Source organism: Myotis lucifugus, unplaced genomic scaffold, assembly GCF_000147115.1.
Source record: "Myotis lucifugus unplaced genomic scaffold, Myoluc2.0 scaffold_372, whole genome shotgun sequence".
Classification (NCBI taxonomy): Eukaryota; Metazoa; Chordata; class Mammalia; order Chiroptera; family Vespertilionidae; genus Myotis; species Myotis lucifugus.
The window spans coordinates 585734-607768 of NW_005871420.1; the positions used below are offsets into that span (position 1 = coordinate 585734).

Below are 22035 nucleotides of genomic sequence, written 5' to 3' on the forward strand. Positions count from 1 at the left end.
TCTGCCAATCACGTTGCTCTTCTGCCTCTCGCTGCTGCAGAGCATGAAGCCAATCATGTCGATCTTCTGCCTCTCGCTGCAGAGCACGGAGCCTCCCGGAGTCCCTGGCAGTGGGGGGAGGGGGGTGGGGGTGGGTGGTAGCCCTCGGCTGTGGCAGGGCTGGGGGTCCTCTCCCGGGTCGGGTCACTTGGCTTTTCCACCTCCACTTTCTTTGGGACCAAGGTTGTTGGGCTGGGCTGAGCGGTCTGCTCTGACACCGCAGTTTCCACAGGGCTGCGTCCTTTTGGGTTCTTGACCCCGGGTAGCAGCATCGGCGGCCTCTGTGCTCTGTGTGGCGGCTGTGGCCTCACGCGCTGGGGGTGCCTCGGCTGGGCTGGCAGGCTTCTCCCTGGCTCCGCGGCATCTGTTTGGACCCTGTGTGGCTCCTCAGCCGGGTTAGGGGAGTGCCCTCTGGATGCATGAGGTATGAATAACGCTAATTTAGAAGTGCCCATCGCACGCATTTCATCACATCTTCTCTGGGCTTTCCTTCCCTCCTGTCTTTAAACCAGACTCAGCACTGCACTCGGATGTGCGATTGTTTGTTTGGCGTCGCAGAGGGTTTGGCACAGAAACGCACTATAGGATGGCATCGGACGGGAAACCGTAGCCCCGGCTTGGAAAACGCCTGTTCTCTTAGCGGCAGTTGGAAACTTAAAACTGTTTACGCCACTCGTCCGCGGAAAGCATTTGACGAAGCGATAATCAATGTTGGCTTTGGGATTAGAGAGAAAGGGATCGGGGACACTTTATTCACTCCGGCTCCGTGCAGCCAGGCGAAGCGGGCTGGCTTTCCTTCTCTCCCCGCTCCCCCTGGGCACCTGCTCCTGGAGCCACGAGGTGGGGTCTGCAGGCCACACCCCACTGTCAGGAAAACTCTGACAGTACCTGTAGGATGTGCAGTGATTGTGATTCAGACGTCTCTATTTTTTAACATATTTTTATTGATGTCAGAGAGGAAGGGAGAGGGAGAGAGAGATAGAAACATCAGTGATGAGAGAGAATCATTGATCAGCTGCCTCCTGCACGCCCCACACTGGAGATCAAGCCTGCAACCTGGGCATGTGCCCTGACCAGGATTCGAACCATGACCTCCTGGTTCATAGGTCAATGCTCAAGCACTGAGCCACACCAGCTGGGCTAGTCTTTTCTATTTTTATGGAGGTATAATTGACATTTAACATTATAGTAGGCCGCCCCCCCACACCCTCCCATGATCCACTGGGCTAAATAGATGCCTGAAACCATGGATAGAACTGAAACTTATATTTACCATGCGTTTTCCTATAGATAGCTACCTGTGATAAGTTTAATTTATATAGTAAGGGCTCCACAACAATAGCTAATAAGAAAATAGAACAATGATGACCATATACTGTAATACAAGTTATGTGGCCGGAAAGAGGGCCGCCCCCTCGCCTGTCACACAACCCACATTTCCTGGGGAACCAGGTGCTAAACCATTCGTAGACGACCCGCTTCTGGGTCGGGGGTCATACATAGCAGAGCAGCTCCCTCGCTGTGACCTGTGGGCAGTCAGCCCTCAGCACAAGGGTTTGCAAAAGAAAAAAAGTTATGTCAACGTGGTCTCTCTCTCTCTCTCTCTCTCTCTCTCTCTCTCTCAACTGATCCAAGAACCCAGAATACTATACAGAGTGAGTAATAGTGGGGAGCGGATATAGTGGACAGAGGCATGATTCACACCCCGGGTGGGACAGAGCTGGAGGGCAGGAGACTTCACCAGGATACTCAGAATGGGGAGTGATTTTAAACTTCTGCATTGTTTATTTCTGGAATTTTCCACTTCATATTTTTGACTGTGGCTGACCGTGGGCCACTGAGACCTTGGGAAGGGAAACCATGGCTGAGGGGACTACTGTAGGTTGGTGTCAGCGTGCAATGTAATGATTTGATATTTGCGTGTATTGCTAAGGGATCACCACAGTGAGTCTAGTAACACCCACCACCGCACATAGTTACAGAGTTTCTTTCTTGCGATGAGAACTTTTAATATCTACTCTCTCACCCACTTCCAAATACACAATCCCGTGACATTAACTGTAGTCACAGTGCGTACACACAGCCCCGGGACCTCCGCATTTTACACCTGGAAATTCGCACTCCTGACCCCCTTCACCCATTTCACTCGCCCCCTACTCCCACCTCCGGCTACACCCATCTGATCTCTGTATCTAGAAGGTTTTTCACTTCGTTTTATTTTTCTTAGCATCCACATGTAAATGCGATCATATGGCATTTATCTTGGTCTGACTTACTTAGCATCATGCCCTCAAGGTCTATCCATGTTATTGCTAACACACGGGTTCATTCCTTTTTATGGCTAAATGCTATTCCATCGCATAGATATGTATGTATATTTTATTTAACCATTCATCTGTTGATAGGTTGCTTCCATATCTTGACTATTGCTTAGTTTTTTTCTGACTATCAAGATGAATATTCTTGGTTCTTAAATTTTGGAAAGAACTCAAAACTATACTGAAGAAAATAAGAGTCTCCCGAAACTCCCATTGGAAACCCAAAGATGGTTTTCATGCACTTCCCTTGGGTCCCCCTCCTCCTGTCTTCCCTCCTAGCTTTCATCCATCTATTTTTTTTTAACAATACGGAATCAGACTATAACTATGGTTCCATACCCTGATTTTTGTTCACAAGAATTTGTATTTTCCATGTCATAATAAATGCTTTGCTGTGACAGTTGGGCAATTTGGATTAAATGTCCCTATTCACGGGCTCAAAGCCTTCAGGTGGAATGGGAGGGTCAGCTTGGCCGTGGGTCCATTTATAAATAGCTGTGCTATTGCCCATGGCAAATATTGATTTTGATGCAATGCTTCAAGACATTTTCTAATTTGAAAATATTTTCAACCGGAGCAGCTGCCATTTGCAATTTGTCATGTTGTGAGGGTTCTATGAAGTGAGATGTTTTGGGATTGGATATTTTACTTGGAACGTTGCATAAACACAAAAATTCTCATGTCTCCAGAAAAAGAGATGGGGACGTAGAGCGGTGCCCACAGGCCTAGTCTAGGAAAGATGTATTTTCTTCCTTTTCTTTGAGTCTGGGACTGTTCCATTCTGTGAAAAAACACGGGTCCTCCTAGCACCCACAGATTCAACGGGTCGCTTCTTTCCTGGGACTGAAACACTTGCTTAAGTACAGGCTCAGGGATGGTTAACAAACCCCGTTACTCTCTGTTATGAGCAGAGACAAGCGCAGAATGATCTGGGAAAACCATTATTACCGAAGCTGGGCCTGTAAGGCAAGGAAAACATTTTCAAAATACTTTCTCTGCGAAAGTCTACGTGTACCTCAGGACGCCAGTCCGGGCGGGGCCTGTGCTTCTGTCCTAGTTTTTGCGTCATGATGCTGAGCCTCCCTCAGAGGAATGTGGCTCCCCTCAGCCCCCTTTCTGAGGGAAGGATTTTAACTTCATACCCCTTTTAGGATATTTTAAAAAATGTTTAAGGAATAGGTCTTGTCACTAAACGTCTAGTTGATACTTGGTGTTAATATTTGAAAAAACAAACAAACAAAAAAACCAGAAACAAACCCCAGGGTTTAATGTGTTGACATTCTCCTTTAGGCTGTTCCAAGATCTTTGAAGACCCAAGAAAAGCCGCGTTGACCAAAAACAAGACAGATGACTCGCAGAGAGAAAAGATGGGGGAGCCGAGGGCAATCGAAGGTAAAATAAAGACCCGGACAAGCCTACCCGTCCTCGTCATGATGAAAGAAAAAGGCGGCCATGTAGACATTCTGTGTCTTTCATATTTGATGTTTGTGGCCCCAAACCTACCGAGACCTCTGCTTGGACCGGTTGGTGTGGTTGGAAGGACTCTGTTGGTCCCATTGATTCTCCCTCCCAAATACGATGCCCCTCGCCAGCCCCCCTGCTCCCTCCCGCCCCCGCTGCAGAGTGTTGTAAATCGCTGCGTTGTAAGGACTGTAGTCAGCACAGCCCCTCCTTCCCCCCACCTTCTGTTCTCTTCCACTCCTTCCAGAAGACGCGGAAGGCCGAGGGCGGGTGCACAGACCTGGGCTTTTATGAGATCTGTAATTCCCGCCATATTACCAAATTGGGTTTGAAGTTCTTTTTTTTAGTAATTTTACCTGCATTCAATGGAAACCTCATTTCAGGAGGCACACACAAAGAATGAGGCTCTGCATTTATTAACTATGCAAAAAAGAAAAAAAAATAAGGCTGGAAGATTTTCAGAATTTTATTTTTTAAAGAATATATTTTTATTGACTTCAGAGAAGAAGGGAGAGGGAGAGAGAGATAGAAACATCAGTGATGAGAGAGAATCACTGATTGGCTGCCTCCTGCACGCCCCACACTGGGAACTGAGCCCACAACCCGGGCATGTGCTCTGACTGGGAATCGAACCGTGACCTCCTGGTTCATAGGTTGCCGCTCAACCCCTGAGCCCCGCCAGTGGGGCTGATTTTAGTGTTTTATACAGGAAACATGCCCCTTAGCTCGTCAGGACGGCCAGGCTGTCCTGGTTCCCAGAGGCGGAAGGGGAAGCCTCTGGTTCTTTGGGGCCTGGGCTCAGCCCGGAACATGCCTGCCTTCCACTGTCTTCTCTGGATCAAAGGCGGCTGTAAATCCCCTGTGAGCTGAGGGCGGGGACGGGCTCCGCCTGCAGTGTGAGCACCAGCACGTGCGTGGGGAGGACCTGTGTGGGGTGAGCTGTCCCAGAGGGAAGCCGAAACGTGTGGAAAGAACATCTGTTCCGAGCGTGGGGTGTGCAGCCGGGAGGAAGGCCTGGCGATGGGTCCTTGTGGGCTGGCTGACCCTCGTAGAGGAGGGCGATTTCCTGGGGGCCCGCTGCTCTCCTGAAGAGGCCATCTTGGGGGATTCCGAGGATTCTCGTGCCAAACCGCCTTTGGCCCGGCCCCTCCTCCCTTAGCCTCTCCCATTGGTGCGCCAAGAGCATGTGTTATCGCAACGGCCACCTGATGCAATTTCAAGACAGCGCTCCATTCTTGTTGCAGTTTTAAAGCAGACATTCTGCCCTGGAAGGACTTGGTGAGATGTGAGGGAATTGCATGCTTTCCAGGACCAGGAACATTGTCGGCAGTGAGAAGTGATGCCCAGGGCTCTGAGCCTGCCATGGCCTCGGCAGGACGCCCTGGAGCCCGTGTGGGACAGGCCCAGAGCTTAAGGAGAGGTGTAGACGGCCGAGGTGTTGGTGGGAACTTCCCAAGCCCAATGTGCTCACTATGAGAGAGGATGTCTCATTTTTTGTCTAACTTCTTTCTTTAAAGGATCATTCATAGATGCTGCCCGTGGACAGTGACGTGTAGGAACTGCACGTGACGTGGGTTTTGGGGGGCTTGTCACACTGGGTTTTCCTGGGGATGAAGGCGAGTGATGTTCCTGAAAGAAGGAAGTGGGGTCTCCAGTCGCTTCGTGCACCGCGCCGGCCTCGAGGACGCTCTCGGGCACACGTGCTTCCTGCAGAGCTGGGTTGTTATTGTTGTTACTACTATTATTATTATTATTTTTTACCATCGCTTCATCATGTTTAGTCCTTTGGGAAAAGAAAACCCAGAATCGTGGTTGCTCATTGCGGTTCTGTCCTCTCTCTCGCAGCTGTCTCCGGGGCTGCTCGGACGCTGAAGGAGCGGGCCTCCTGAGGGACATGGTGCAGACTGTCCCGGACCCAGCAGCTCATATCAAGGTAGGTGCCCCTGCCCAGGCGGCTGCGGCTTCCTCCCGCTGGGCTTTCATGGTGCCTGCCCACACGCAGTGACTACCATGGTCCCCCCCGCACCATGTCCACCGCTGTCTGTGTTGCTAAGACAGTGGTGTTCACATTTTGAAATGGTTAAAAAAAAATCAAGGGAAGAACATATTTCATGACACAGTAAATGATATGAAATGCAGATTCCATTGTTCACAGCGACAGTTTTCCTGGGCCACAGCCTGGTCACGCGTGTCCACACTGTCCAGGGGGCTTTCGCGCTGTAGTGGCCAGTGGCGTCGCTTCAGCAGCCCACGCGGAGCTGAAAATATCCAGTCTGGCCCTTTGCAGAAGGTCGCTGACCTCTGAATTAAGCAGGAAACGTCCCGATATTCTGAGTGCACTGCCTGGGTCCCTGGGAGGACACCAGCGGGCGGCACGTGGGTCTCTGTGCACAGACGCTGTTCTGCGTGGGCACAGGGACCCTCGGCAGCTCGCCCCACCACACCTGCCCCGGCTCCCGACAGCATTCCCCCAAGGCCCTGGCGGCGGGAGAGTAAGGGAGTGAGGCATGTGCAGAGGCGGGTCCCTGGGAGGAAGGCCCCCCCATCAACTCATTTCAGTCCCACACGGACACGCGGGGAGAGCCACGGCGAGGAAATGAGGCGATGGGTCTGATAGACTTGACCCGAGTAACTGCTGTGGGAAAATGGGGCCGGAGCCCCGTTCCCCAGGCGGGCCGTCTCCACGGTGCGCTCAGCTCAGCTCAGCTGTGTCCACAGGCTCCCGTCCTCCCCAGGGGTGCCAGGTCTTCACGGACCCCACCTGATTCCTTTTCCCCAAGGGGCCTCGTCACTTTCACTGATTTATATTCTTTGCCTAAAACATTTATGGAAAATGGGAAGTGGGTTGTCCTTGAAAGGAAAGTTTACGGTATTGAAAAATTTATCTTTTTTTTTTGGACTCACATGTACAGTGGTTTCCAAAATATCACATACACACATTTTAAAGACAATATATTTGGGAGTGTTACGGGCTGTGACCATGTGAAACGTACATCCTTACACGTGTGATTTCTTGGGAAATGGAAGTAATGAGAGCGCCAGTTCATTCTTTGGGTTTTACGGGTGTTCATGAAACTTCAGAAATAGGGGGCGTTCCGGAGCGTTGAGGATTCTAAGGTTTAAGCAGGAGGTAGAGAGGGACGCTGTAATTTGATTTCCGTGTGACATTTTATGGGGGCGTGGCAGTTCTGTCTACCCAGGTGCAAGTGGGACATCTCTTGTGGATGTTAAGTTTTCTTCTGAAATATCTGGAACTTATCTGGTAAGTGCCCATGTTACACACAGATGCGGGGGGAGGGGGGAGGCGCTCGGAAAAGCCCCTCCCCCCTTTTTAGACTCTGTTGACCATGAAGCTGCCAGATGCAAATGAAAGCTCTGGGAAGGTGATATGAGAAATACCTTCTACAGTTCAGTGGAGGCGGGTCAATAACGAAAATCCATGGTGATTGTCATTTTGTTCCTCATCAGCCAGAAGGAAAAGGCGAAGTCAGTGCGAGTGCAGGTGTTTCGAAGGGAATTCAGGAAGCGCAGACAGCCTTGGACAAATCAGAGAATCATGGTCTCTGAACATGTGTGTACGGGGGCCGTCCCGGATCTGACCCTGGGAACCAGCCTTGTTTCCGTTCTGCTCCATCACCCCATCATCCTATTGGTTAGCACAGATAAGCGGAGGGTGATTTTGAAAAATGATAACCTTGAGAGTTTTTAAAACATAAAATTCAACTCAGATCGCTCATGTGTGCTTGAAGGTGAACTGGCAGTGAGAGTTGCCATTGCTAACCGCTGGTGATGGCTCTGGGCTAGAGAGAACTAAATGTGTTTGTTTTCTTTGTGAATCTATCCAACTCTGCCCGTTGGAATTTAAATAATTATTCCTAGGCTTTTTTTGTTTTGTTTTAGGTCTATGAAATTGGTGTCCTGGACAACCACGTTAGGAAAATAGACTGCCTTTCTGTATTTCCTTAAAATCTCTGCTTTGGGGCCCCAGCCAGTTTGGCTCAGTGGATAGAGCATCAGCCTGTGGACCAAAGGGTCCCGGGTTCGATTCTGGTCAAGGGCATGTATCTTGGTTGCAGGCTCCTCCCCAGCCCAGGGCCCTGGTCAGGGCTCATGCAGAAGGCAACCAATCAATGTGTTTCTCTCATAACGATATTTCTCTCTGTTTTTCCTTCTCTCTTCTACTCTCCCTAAAAATCTGGAAAAAAAATATACTCGGGTGAGGATTAACAAAAAAATAAAAATAATAAGCTCCCTGATTTGGGGAGGCTTTCAGGAGACTGTTCTGTGCGGAGAAGTTCCTGGCTAGCGGAGGAGGCGGCTTTTACTCGTGGGAGGGGAATCTTACAAATGGTGCTCGAATGGCCCACTTGCCTGTTAATGTAAATAGTGGATGACTTTGCCTTCGGCTCATTTCTCCTGAAAAGGACTTCAGTTCCCCACAGCGGTGACCTAACCGTGCAGGTGTGCGGCGAGGGGGGCGGGCAGCCACAAAGGTTGTGTGTCCTTCCCACGCCTGTCCGCGGGCCGACGGGGGAAGAAACCTTTTGCATGAAGGAAATGTATTCTGCATAATTTACCACCGTTCTTTTCTGCCAGAACAAATATGAAATCTTAGAGCAATTGCATAATAGCGGGTGGTATTACTAATGCGTGTCATTAGCCTACTCTTAGGTCATCGCAGTCGAGGGGGAGAAGGAAGAAGAGGGAATGTTCTGGAAAGAACTTGACGGCGGCAGGGTCAGGACTTCCCAAGAAGTAAACGGCGGAGAGCTCCTTTCCCCCGTGATTCTGTAGCTGCCGCTCTGGAAGTAACGCGGAGGATTTCTGGCCGTAAAAGGCGTTAGGCTAAAATGCTGCTTGCGTTCGTAGGAGGAAGGATTTGAAAGGGTTTTAAGAAGCAGCCAACGTGAAGTGCAAGGTCACCAGGGGGCCTGAGAGTCCAGTTGGTGAGCAGGAGCACAGAGAACACGACGCAGATGCAAACCCAGATCCCGGGACAGTGCCGACCGGATCCGGGTGAGGGGCTAGGCCAGCTCCTGGCCCTTCCTGGCTTAGCCCCCTCCCTGCTCCCCGCTCCCCGGAGGAGGCTGGGCTCACTCCCCACTCCTACCTGGCTGACAAAAGGCCATTGAGCAGTAAGCATTTCACACATGTTTGCAGATCTGATTTATAGTCACTTTGCTCCACAGGAAGTTAGAAAGTTTATCCTTTGAGGATATACTCAGCAGAGACCAGAGACCGGAGTTTCCCCCCAAAGTCTGTGCACTGTGAGGATGACGCAAGCCTTTGATACGCTGCCTAATTCTTCCTTAATAAATCAGCTTTGATCGGATTCCAGTGGGGTGTGCACCCCCGGCGCGCCTCGAGACTCCGGGCTGTTCGGGGCTGCGTGCTCGTTTCTCTGCAGGGCAGTGGCCCGTGAGCAGAGAAGAGCAAACTCGAAAACAGCTCTACAATGAGTGCGTATGATTTTTATGATCAGAAAAAGAGTATTGTCTGAAAATATCAAAATATCTGATACGACAAAATAGGAGAGGCTTCTAGCATCGAGCGGCCCTGCCCACAGATGTGGGCTGCCCTGGAGCTGGGCTCTACTGTCTGTCCCTCTCGCCGGCTTCCTGTGTCCCTCGGGCTGTGCTCAGGACGCCTGCATTGAGGTTCAATGCCTGCTCCCCGGGCCTGCTGCACGGCCCCCCACACTGGTGACTCAATGCCTGCTCCCCGGGGCTGCTGCTCGGCCCCCCACACTGGTGACTCCTCGTTAAGACTCAGAGATGCTGGTGTTCAGGGAGGCACCAGCTTTCCCAGGAGGTGTAGGCTGGGGCCGTGGTTGGCCTAGAAACCCCCGGAGCCTTCCTTCCAGGGGTGGTTCTCAGACAGCCTGTCTCTAGGCTCAACAGTGCAGATTCTTGGGTTCCCCCAAAGCTTTTTCAGTAAGTTTGGAGTGACCTCAGGGAACTGCATTTTAATAAGTGCCTGAGGTGTCTCTGTGGACCTTGCTTAGATAATGAATAATAATAATTTTTTAAAAACGATTTGCTATTGATTTTTTTTTGAGAGAGAAGAAGGGAGAGGGAGAGAAACATCGATGTGAGAGTGAAACATTGGTTGGCTGCCCTGCCTGCCCCATTCTGGGGGTCGAGCCAGTAACCCATAACCCGGGCATGTGCCGACTGGAAATCAAACCAGCAACCAACGGAGCCACACCTGACTCTTTAAAAAACTTATCTTTGTTGTTGAAAGTATTATAGATGTCCCCATCCCCCCCCATTGACCCTCTCCACCTGCTCCCATGCCCCCTTATGCCTTCACCGCACTATTGTCTGTGTCCATGGGTTATGCATAGATGCACAGAAGTTCTTTGGTGGATCTCTCCCTACTTTCCTCTGAGGTTCATCAGTCTGTTCGGTGCTTCCATATCTTTGCACATTTCTCTCCTCCTTTCTAGGTATGGTTGTAATCACACCACGGATTTACAACACAGAAGTGTTCTCAAGGGCACTCTGTACTAACTTTTATGTGTACATGTATATGCATATGTATATGTATGTGTATGTGATGTGTATGTGTATATGCATATGTATGTGTTTATGGTTTATTTTTTAGAGCAGTTTAAGTTCACAGCAAAACCGAGCAGAAAAGTGTGCAGCTCCCATATGCCCCCTGTTCCCACGCACACACCACAGCCCCCGCCATTAGCAGCATCGCACCAGGCAGTCCATCTGTGAACAGTCGGTGAACCTACGTTGACACGTCAGCATCACCCAGAGTCGGTGGTTACCATAGGGCTCACGCTTTGTGCTGTGCGCTCTGTGGGTTTAGATTAATGTACAACGGCATGTATGTCTCGTACGGAGTGGTTGCCCTGCCCTGAACATCCTCTGGGCTCCCACCACGCATTCCTCTCCCCCCCTCCCCAGCCCCTGGCAACCACGGATCTCCTTCAGGCTCCGCGGCCTCGCCTTTCCCGGGTGTCGTGTACTTGGGATCAGGCAGCATGTCGCCTTCGCAGCCCGGCCTCTTTCCTCAGTCAGGTGCGCAGGCGCATCCTCTCTGTCCTGTCATAGCTTGATAGCTCATCTTGACTTTTTTGAATCAGGGAACTTTTTAAAAAAATCCAGTGAATTCAAGTATTTTCTCCCCAGAATAAGTGCACACACCCTCTCACACATGCTCACAGACCTCCTGCAGCCAGCCTAGCCCCCCTCACGGCCCCCCGGCCCGACCGCACCAAGGCCCAGGGGGTCCCAGGCCGGAGCCCTGGGCTGGTGATGGAAACCCCGTTGGACGCAGTTGATGAAACTGAAAAGAAATGTTCATTTGCCCCCAAGTCCCTGCCAGAAAGCGCGTTGCCGCTTGAGGTGAGTGGGATGAATGGCAGAGCTTCTCTGAATCTGGATCGTGTGGAGGCTCATTCTGGTCTGAGTTCAGCTCAGAGGACAGACACTCCTCCCGCAGAGCCGTCTTGTGGAGCAAGTCTTCTCACACGTCAGGTCAGCGTGCTCAGGGTCCCCTGGGGAGGGCTGGCTGCAGAACCTGCGCTCCCAGGGCCCTGGGGCTGCTGGCCTGGAGGCCACTCCCTGGCAAGGCTGTAAAGCCATGGTTTTCAATAAGGGTCATGGCCCACTTGTGGGAAGGGTCAAGGCCAACATTAACCAAAGGCAGAGGAATGGGGAGGGAGAGAATGGAAGTGACCAGGGTGCATCCCACGTGGAATGGAAACGTCTTATGTGTAAAGACTTGCTTTAGTGCGCGCGCGCGTGTGTGTGTGTGTGTGTGTGTGTGTGGACACCAGGTTGTGATATGTAACATGTGCTTTCTTACCCTGGGTGCATCGAGCAAACGGCGCTCGGGGTTTCCGAGGAGGAAGAAACGAGGGGGAAGCACCACAGCGTTTTGCCCTAAGGAACCGCGGGCTCGCAGGCATGAACTCGCACATGTGTCTCTCTCCACGCATCGGGCTCCGCTGACTCTGGCGGCCAGATGTTGGGATTTATCCAGAGCAGGAACTGTAAATAGCAGAGAAAGTTTTTTTTTTTAATTTTAAAGATCAAATTCCAGGGTTAAATTAAAATCCCGGTTGTGTTTTGCTTAATTGAGAGTCCCATGTTACTTCTGAGCGTGTACTTTAGAAAAAGTAAACAAATTTAACCGAAGCATGGCTGTTCATTTCTGAGCGATTCTTGGTGGATTTTCTGGAAAGTACTGTTCATTTGCATTGCACATTTACTGCTAATATGCTGCTATTATCAATATCCAAAAATAAACAATAACACCCATTTATATAGACCCCAAATTAGTCCCATAAACTTTTACGATAGTGGTGCTATTGAGCCAGCTGAGCTTGAGGCTGACAAAACATGTAACTCTAACCATGCGACTCTCTGTCCTTTGTTTTAAAACCCAAGTTTAAAGGGGGCAATGCTGAAAACCTTTGTAGTTAAGATTCATCGTCACCAATCCAAAGTTGGTGCTTAACGTCAAAGTAAAAAGCAAGTCAAGTTTTTCATGACATATGTTGTTTGAAAAAGCTCCCAATTCAAATGCTTGCTTTTCATTATTGTTTGAAGAGAAGGTTGTGTAAATGCACCGGTTTCATTGCACATTGCAGAGCCCGCAGCTGGGACTGGAGGGGGCGGCAGGTTTTCTGTTCGGCTGTCAGGGGAGGTGGTCCCTGGAGGAAGCATTAAGGTTAGGGTTTGGGTTGAGGGTTTAGGGCCAGGTTAGGGGTGCTAATAGACAATATTAGCAACGAACAAAGACATCAGAAAAGCACACAGACCCAAAGAGAATATTTTATCTTCTGGATAATTCAAGCAATGTGCTTCTGTTCTTATTTCTGAGTCTTTAGGAATGGAAGATTCACATAGAGCCAGTAAAAGGACTTAAAGAGACACATTACTCGATTCCTAAAAACTGAAATGAAAACAAACAAACAACAACAAATGAATCTTATGTGACGTAAGACTTACCTCAGCGGTTCTCAACCTGTGGGTCGCGACCCCTTTGGGGGTCGAATGACCCTTTCACAGGGGTCGCCTAAGACCATCAGAAAACACATATATAATTACATATTGTTTTTGTCACAAAAACAATGCTTTAATTATGTTCAATTAAAGCAATTAACTATGCTTTAATTATGTTCAATTTTAACAATGAAAATACATCCTGCATATCAGATATTTACATTATGATTCATAACAGTAGCAAAATTACAGTTATGAAGTAGCAACGAAAATAATTTTATGGTTGGGGGTCACCACAACATGAGGAACTGTATTAAAGGGTCGCGGCATTAGGAAGGTTGAGAACCACTGACTTACCTGGTGCAAAAATGTGGCTATGAATTAGGAAAAATGACACGCAGGGTTTTTTTTGTTTGTTTGTTTTCCCCGAGGTTTGTTGAGATATGTTTGATGTTCCACACTGTGTAAGCGTATGGCGTACATGATTTGATACACGGATGTTTTGGGACGTGATGACCACAATTGAGTTAGTTAACATCTCCATCGCCTCACTTTCTCAGTTTATTGTTTTGTGGTGAAAACACTGAAAGTTTACTCTTTTAGCAACTTGCACCTATGGCGTACGGCATTGTTCCCTGCAGGACAACCTCCCTACGGCCAGATAGAAAACCTGCCTGCCCTCTCATCCCTATTGTACTTCACACCCCAGGATTCACTCCTCTTGTCCCCAGAAGTTTGTGCCCTTGAGCGGACTCTCCCTGTGCCCCGCCCCCAGCCCACCACACCCACTCTTGTTTATGCCCCTTTGGTTTTTAGGCTCCACGTTTAAGTGAGATTATACAGTATTGGTCTCTCTCTGTCTGATTTGTCGCACTCAGCATTATGCTGTCACAGTTCCTTTTTCTTTTTAAACGCATTTTACAGAACTACAAATAGATGCCTTAGAAGATCTCTGGATTGATGTTAATTCATGGTATAAACCAACTGTGGGATTGAGTAAGTGTCTGCTCTTCTTTTTGCATCACATAAGTTTTTAGCTTTACCTGAAAATGTAAAAGTAATGTGTTACCTACAACCCCAACCGTTTTGTGTCACTGTGAGAAGAACAGTATTTTCACCATCAGATCACTCACTGAAGATTAAGCTTTCGGATGCTGGCTCATTTCCTCTGAAGTGGCCGAATAGCACCGTGGGTCATTGGAATGATGGGAAATTTTATTTTTCAGGGCCCGTCTTCACATCGGGGCATGGGACGTAACTTTGTACTAGTGTTGGTTTTAGGAGCGTTCTGTTGGGGTCCCTGGGAAGCAGATGCAGAGAAAATTAGGAATGCAAGAAGTTTATTGGAGGGGGTGTAGGGGGCGCCTGTGGACGACGATAAAATGAGGGGGAAGCAGGACTGGGGAGAGAGAGCCCCAGGCTGAGTACAGACCGGACAGTTCGACCAACCTGCCTGGACCCCTGGAGCAGAGATTGGCTTGGAGGGTCCAGCACTGGGAGAGGGGCTGGGCTCCCCCCTGCCCCCCTTCAGTGTTGGCCGTGTGTCGGGGGTGAGGCAGAGCCTGAGCTGAGCAGCTGGAGGCTGTGCAGGTGGATGCTGGGCTTTCTTGAAGGGGCATCTGAGGGGCACACCTCCGGTTGCTGCAGCAAGAACGGGATGGAGCCCTAGCTGATTTGGCTCAGTGGATAGATGCTGGGGTCCAACCCCAGCGGGTCCAGGGGTCCCCAAAGGTGTGGACGGAGTCGGCGAAGAAGGAATGACACGGAGACAGCCTTCAGTTGATCAGCAGCCTAGTCAGGACCTCTAGCCAGGATCTCCGGCCAAAGTTCTGGTCGGAGTTCTGGTTAGGAGCTGATGAGGATCTGATGAGGATCTGATGTTTATTGTCTTGTTACATCCATATTTATACCAGCCGATTTTAATCCTGTCAATTTCTATTACAAAGGTTAGGGCGTTTCTTATCTCCATTCCAGGGAGTAAAGATTATGTAGCTTAACTACCCGCCTGGCACTTAATTAAGGGGTTGTATCCCCTCCCTAACCTCAGGGAAAAATCCCCACCTGGGGAAACAACCTTTCTCAGAGAGGTGACCTTGGTTAAAACACATGGCACTAAGGAGAGCAAACATATTAAGAACAATATGCTATATACGCCAGGTCCCTTGAAACATATGCTGTGCAGATGTTTCTTTCCTGCAGCAACTGTGTCAAGCAGCAAGGATGGACCGGCTTCCGGCAGATAGAGCGTTGGCCTTTGGACTGAAGGGTCCCGGGTTCGATTCCTGGTCAGGGCACATGCCCGGGTTGGGAGCTCCATCCCCAGTAGGTGGTGTGTAGGAGGCAGCCGATCAATGATTGTCTCTCATCATTGATGTTCTTCTCTCTCTCCCTCTCCCTTCCTCTCTGAAATCAATAAAATATATATTAAAAAAAGAACGGGATGGAGCCAGCTCCTCCCAGAATGCAGCAGGATCATCATTTGCTTGACCGTGTTACTCCATCCTTTTTCTTCATGGGGTGCAGGGTGGGTAACCATGTACAGGGCTGGAATGCCCTTTGCTCATGACATTGGAGTTTCCTGACATGGAGTGTAGCCGCTGGTCTGGAGTTCTGGGCCGGGCACTTCGCTGTCCATGGTTTTGCCATTATCAAGTGCACATGATGGAAAAGTGGGATCCTTAATGAAAAGGGGTGATTATTTAAGAAATCCTACTCATTTTATTGTTGGGATGTTTCTTAGGTTTAGACCTCTGGATAAACAGTGTTTGGCTCTATTCGTTATATTATCTGCCTCTTGTGTTCTTGAAGGTTGACCTTGAATCTCTCTCAGGGCTGTTGGTTAAGTCTGTTCTCGACAAGTCAGAGCCCAACTCTCAGCACTCAAATCTCGTTCGTCCTGCATCAGCCTCTGCCCCCAAGCACGTGTGCCCCATGTTTGGGCTCTCACGCTGCCTGCACCTGGGTGGTGCCCCTGTGACCTTTAGCGCTTGAACAAAATGGGAGAGGGGATGAGTCTCCTTCCAAGTTCTATGCTAGAAGCAGAGCGGTCCCCTCGTGAGGGCCACCCAGAGCCTCTCCAGTCATGTTCCTGCCCTGCCCCTGCCCCAGCCTTCTGCTTCTACCAGACTTCAGAATTTGGGGGCCAGGAAAAAGAATTGGGGGAAGACGTGCCCATAGGTCCCTTGCATGACTCCTGATGTTCCCACTCGGGCTGTGCCTGGACCTCCTGGGCGGGTCTGTGGCCTCAGTGCTGGGCCAGGTTCTCTGGCTGTGGGCTCCCGCACCCGTCCTTCCTGCTGGGAGCCTTCTCAGATAGCCAGGGGAATCTCAGATGGGCAGGGGGATGTCGGATGGCCAGCGGGATCTCAGATGGGCAGGGGGATCTCGGATGGGCAGGGGGATCTCGGATGGGCAGGGGATCTCGGATGGCCAGGGGATCTCGGATGGGCAGGGGGATGTCGGATGGCCAGCGGTATCTTAGATGGCCAGTGGGATCTTGGATGGCCAGCGGGATCTCGGATGGCCAGGGGGATCTCGGATGGCCAGGGGATGTCGGATGGCCAGCGGGATCTCGGATGGCCAGCGGGATCTCGGATGGGCAGGGGGATCTCGGATGGCCAGCGGGATCTCGGATGGGCAGGGGGATCTCGGATGGCCAGCAGGATCTCGGATGGCCAGGGGATCTCGGATGGCCAGCGGGATCTCGGATGGGCAGCGGGATCTCGGATGGCCAGCGGGATCTCGGATGGCCAGCGGGATCTCGGATGGCCAGTGGGACCCTGGAGACGGAATCTCCATCTCTCTCCCCTCCCTTAGCTCTTCCATATTTTCTTTATGTTCTGATTGTGTAGTCACTAATTTTAACATTATGTTTTGTGTGTCCCTTCGTCTCGATGAAAGGCATATACATTTCACACCGTCCTCTGGGTTGATAGTCAGACAGTCTAGAGATATTGCCATCCTGACTTCATTTCTTGTAAGTGCGCCTTCTGTTCTGGGTTTATTCGTTGGAATTGTTTCCTCTCCGGCAACGCGCAGTGTCATTTTTGTCACCTCTGTGTGGGGTGAGGCTAACTGGGGGGTTTCTTCTCTTCTTCCTTCTGGCTCACTCAAAGCCACCTGCTAGATTGACATGATGGGAAGGAAAGCAGTTGCCCAGGAAGGCCCGGTCCAGACGTGTGCGGGTGCTGTGCCCGAGTCAGACACCGTGCTGCCTTGTCTTTCCTCGCTTCCCATTGACTCTGAGGATGGAGAGGGATGCAAGGCTCGCTCTTGTCTGGGGCCCACTCAGTGAGCTTTGCCTTGGGGAGAAGTGCTCGATGGCTTTGGGAAAATAGAATGCCCAGGGGGACGTAGGTAGAAGGGTTTATGACTTACTCCTTGAAGAGTAAAATTTAAAACTGTTACCAATATGATCTCTACAAATGGTCGTGCTCAGCACGTGTATGTGACCATGTCACGGATGAGCTGGGCTCAGGAAAGGGCACAGGGACCCTTGTTCATGGCCTCACCTCTGCCCTCCCCGCTGTTGGAGGAACACAGTCCCTCTCGGGAGGTGTCTCGGGTCCACGCACAGGTTTTATGGTTGCTTATTGCCGCTCGTGCACACATTTAGCTTCAGGTACTGAGAAGTCCCGCTAATTCTTAAAACAAACTCCAGTCTCCTACTCAGCGGAAGGCTTCTTGCCTCCGGGGTTCTGACCTGTGCCAGCCAAGGAACTCAGTGCGGGAGAAGGGTGTGGCCTATCCCCTTCCCACCTTCCCTGCTCATGTCTCCTCCTGTCCTCCCGTCCTCCCCTGTCCCCTCGAAATCAGTGAAGGGCTGAGGTCACCAGGCCAGCTTTGGGGCATCCCTAAGCCTGTCCTCCTACCCCGGAGTCTGGCACCTCTTTTATTTTTATTTTTATTTTTATTTTTATTTTCTTCAGAGATGAAGGGAGAGGGTGGGAGAGATAGAAACATCAATGATGAGAGAGAATCCTTGATCAGCTGCCTCCTACACACCCCACACTGGGGATGGAGCCCACAACCTGGGCATGTGTCCTGCCTGGGAATCGAACCATGACCTCCTGGTTCCTAGGTAGACAGTCAACCACCGAGTGGCACCGGCCAGGCTGGTACTTCTTGTAAGAATGAGGGCTTCGGCCAAAAATCTTTGACCAAAACTCTGGAGCTTAACATCCTCTCACAGTTCAGAGAAAAAAAGAAAAGAATGGTACAATGAAATCTAAGAAGCCAGTTGCCAACTCTGAATAATAAAATGGTTCCAAGTCACACATAATGTTAAAAAGTTCTGTTCACTTGGCAAATCTCTTTCCGTGTCCCCAGTCTCTGCTCATTCTGTGTCTTTAGGAGCAAAGAAGAAAGGTGAGCGCGCGGGGGTGGGGCACCCATCGTCATCGCACAGGAAGACGGTGTCAGGGTGTCGGGAGGCACCCACAGACACGCTTAGAACCTGCTGAGAGTCTCCTGCGGGTGCAGGGAGCTTGTCCTCAAAGCATGTTCCCCCAGGGGGTTAGGATGTAATCTGCACGGTCAAGGGCTTTTACACCTAAATTGTCACTCTGTTCTCTTCGGTTAGAGCCCCAGCACTTCCACAAAGTTGTTAAACACTGAACCACTTTTTAGACACATTAGCTTTTTCTCAAGCTGCGATGTCTTTGGTCACTGATGCGCACAGCTCCCTAAACCCCAGTGGGGCCCGGAAGCCTGGACGCCTCCTTCCAGCCCTGACACAGTCTTCCTGACCCCCTTCTAGCTTCAGCCTGAGGAGCCCCATCGGAGTGAAACCCGGAGGAGACTAGATCACTTCATGGAGCGTATGTCCTGGGCCTTTGGATTTTATTCTAAAACAGCATATTGTACTATTGAAGTCCAATCCGGAAATAATTCCTTTGGCTTTAAGTAAAGTTTTCAGGTCTGCAAATATTAACAACTAAAAATAGAGACAGTCTCATATTTCTTATTTTTTTTTCAAACTTATTAGGGCTGGTTATGGAGCCAGCGGTGATGCATCACCTCCATTGCCCCCTGGTCCCCAGCCTCGTCCCCTCAGTCTCACTGCCTTGGGCTTGCCACCCCCCACCCCCCCGCAATGAAGCAACAAAATGCAGTCTTCACATTAAAGACTGAGAAGCCCAGGCTGCAACACTGTGTGAACAGAGGCACTCGGGCCCATAGCACTGCTCATAGCTTTTCTCTGGAAATAAATGCACATACTGTATTTATAAAAATAAATATGTGCATATAAACAAGCATCTGTTTTGAAAGACTCATCTCCCAGGGCATTGTCCTGTTATACGTTTAAGAAGTCCTAAGTGCAAACAGACAATCCCCAGCCGTCACTCCACTGTGCATTACTGTGTGTGTGTGTGTGTGTGTGTGTGTGTGTGTGTTACATTCTTGACAGCAAATCACAAAAGTGCATATTGCTAGGGGCGCCTAAGCTCTCATAGATGGAGTGACGTGTGTAGCTGTAGGTTTCTGCCCTCTGTAATGGTGAAGATCTCACCTTTGCTTTTCTTCTGTTTACTGTAGGGACTCTCTTTGAGGTGCCCTAATATGGCCTCTTCCCCACTGGGAGAGAGTGTTCCCTTCTGTCTTAGGGGGATATGTTTCCTACCCTCTTCGTTCTAGTGAGCTGATGGATGGTTACGAATATCATCCACAGCCAAACTTGTATTGGTTCTCAGCCACGCATATCTTGGGCCGGGCCGAATGCAGCCTCTTCCATCACGAACCTGATTCCAAATATTTTGGCAAGAATAAACCCATGGCCGCATATGTGGGAAACTGGGTAACAATGCGAAATCAGGACATTTGCAGTCCAGAGGTGGCTGAAAATCCATGCCTTTCATGTCACCCTGTGAACTGACTCCGAAGTTGTTTGGGGCAGACTAGGCCAGCGGCAATGGGAAATTCCCTATGACTCATTTCTTAGACTCCTTCTTCCAACACCCTCGGAGCGCAAAGGAAATTACAAGGAGCAATTCTACAGGCAGGCAGGATGCCTGCAGACAGGCAAATCACCTCCTGGGCCTGAAAGAGGAATATTGTTCTTAATAGTTGTCAGCTGGGTTGAGAACCCCATCATAAGACCACCCACACACAAGAAATACGCCATCGTTGATTCATTTGACCGGGCACTAGGAATTTTGGAATAGACTCCATTCTTGTTCTCAGTGGGACTGAAGGAAGCACTGGACAGTCCTTACTGCATAATGTTCATGGCTCTGGGGTGGACAGGAAGAGGGACAGAACAGGGTCCCCGTAACTGGAGCCCTTCTGTGTGAGTAGGGGGAGGTCAGGCATAGCACAAAAGCTTCTGCTATGAGTAAATGTGGCAACAGAAGAAAAAAATTATAATAGCTATAGGATTTTAAGGGGGGTGGCTACTCAAATCTGGGGTAAAAGGAAGACGAATTCATAGACAAAGAGCAAGGTGTGGGCATGGAAGATGGAGTAGGGAGGTGGCATTAAGGAGCTGTATGCAGAGAAGACTCCTCTATACCTGACTGGGTGTAGAGGGCAAGGGAGGAGTTAAAGGTGCCTGAAGGCTGGACCCCAAGGCCTGGAAGACCAGGGAGCCATTTCTAGGAATAAGAAGATTCATGAGGAAGAGAAGGATGGAGTTGGATGGGAAAGCAAAGGGAGGAGCAGCTTGGAGACTTTGGTTCCTGACCTTTGGCTTGGAAGAGTTGAGTGGAGATGTTAGGCAGGAAGTGGGCTGGGGCCCAGGAGACAGCGTGGAGCTGGAGGGTGAAGATCACCCATCGGGGAGCGTGTCACTGGCGTGGGTGTGGTCACTCTGGCCATGGGTGTGGTCACAACATGAGCGTTCTTCCAGTGGACTTCTTGCAGGTAACTAAGAGAAAGTGGGAAAACGACAAGGTGTGTTGACTGTTCTTTGGAGAAGTATGGTGGTGAAGGACAGGACTCCATTATATTTGTCTCCGTTTCTAAGAATTGTGGTGCCTCACTGGCCCAGTGAGCTTTTACTGACTCAAGAAGAAGTGAGGTATTGAATGCCAGCTGAAGTGGAGTCAAGAGAAGTTTTGGATTGTTTGTTCTAGGACAGAAGAAGTTTCTCTTGCACAGGGAACATGCCCATTGCAGAAAGAAACACGGGAGGCACAAAACGGAAAGGACAGTGGACGGGACAGCGTGCTGGGAGACTCTGGCAGGGTCTGTGTCCAGGGCTCAGAGGGAGGGGTTACGATTGGAAAGGCACAGCTCGGAGTCAAGAGCAAAGGGTGACGCTATTGAGAATTTTTGAGAGTGAAAGGCTCACATCGAAAGGGCTTACATTTTGTGGGTTTACTCTTCTCCATAAAAATAAAAAATACAATCATCCTCAGGGAGTGAAGTGAGAGTAGGTTTGGGACAAGAGGCAGGAAAAGAGAAGGTGTCCAATAGCTGTGTTGGATATTACATAGGAAGTGAATTAGATATAAATAAAGTTAAGGAGTGGGAGTAAATTCCAAATGCGTTTTAAAAATCATGGGGTTTGTGGCAGAGCCAACCAATACAGTGGTATGATTTCTCCAGCGAAGCGTAGTTTCTGGGCCTGGGAAAAGGAAAGAGGACTGAGGGAGGGGGTTGCCCAGCCTTCTGGTTAGTAAGGAGATGAGAGATGTCAGGGTAGAGTAAGAGGATAATGAGTTGGTGGCGGGAGGTAAGTGAAACCATGAGTTGATAAAGGATCTGTGCAAATAGAGACTAGTCCAGGAAGGGGGCCTGAAGGAGGCAGGGTGGTCAGAAAGAGTGAGGGCAGGGCAGGATGGAAGGAGAGAGGCTGTGGTTAGCGGGAGGAATGTCAGTTGGGGGTTTTTCCCCTCGTCGGGTCACATCCCGCAGGCCCGTGTACCTCATTGAATCCTTGTTATCAGGGTTGGCTGGTCTCTGGGATGTGTGTGTGTGTGTGTGTGAATAGGATACCCTGGGAAAGGAAGTGTAAAATCGTATCGCCCTTCTGCCTGGGCAAGACCACATTGGGAGTGTCGTGTTTAGTTCCAGACGTTGCTTTTAACTAGGTTTCCTCCACGAATGCTGTCGGCTGAGCCGTGGAGATCCAGAGCATGACCGCTTCCCTGCAGCCTCTCTCTGGTCCGGCCACCGGTGCCTCGTATGTGGGTCCTGGCTCCCTCTTCCTTACCTGTCTCCCTTCTTCTGTGCTGACCTCCCCTGGCTCAGTTCTCCACGGGCAACTAATGGGACCTGTTGAAATGTCGCTCGACCTTGTCACTTTGCTG

At 50.1% G+C, this 22035-nt stretch overlaps 1 protein-coding gene across 1 annotated transcript in view; it reads left to right on the forward strand.

The window, feature by feature from the left end:
- Positions 1-3647: 3647 nt before the first annotated feature.
- Positions 3648-22035, forward strand: part of ERG (ERG, ETS transcription factor) — a 152829-nt gene continuing 134441 nt past the window's right edge. Inside the window, exons 1-2 of the mRNA XM_006101541.3 lie at positions 3648-3749; positions 5664-5751. Of these exons, the coding sequence (XP_006101603.1) occupies positions 5713-5751 (39 nt within the window). The 5' untranslated portion in view covers positions 3648-3749; positions 5664-5712. The remainder of the gene's footprint in view (positions 3750-5663; positions 5752-22035) is intronic.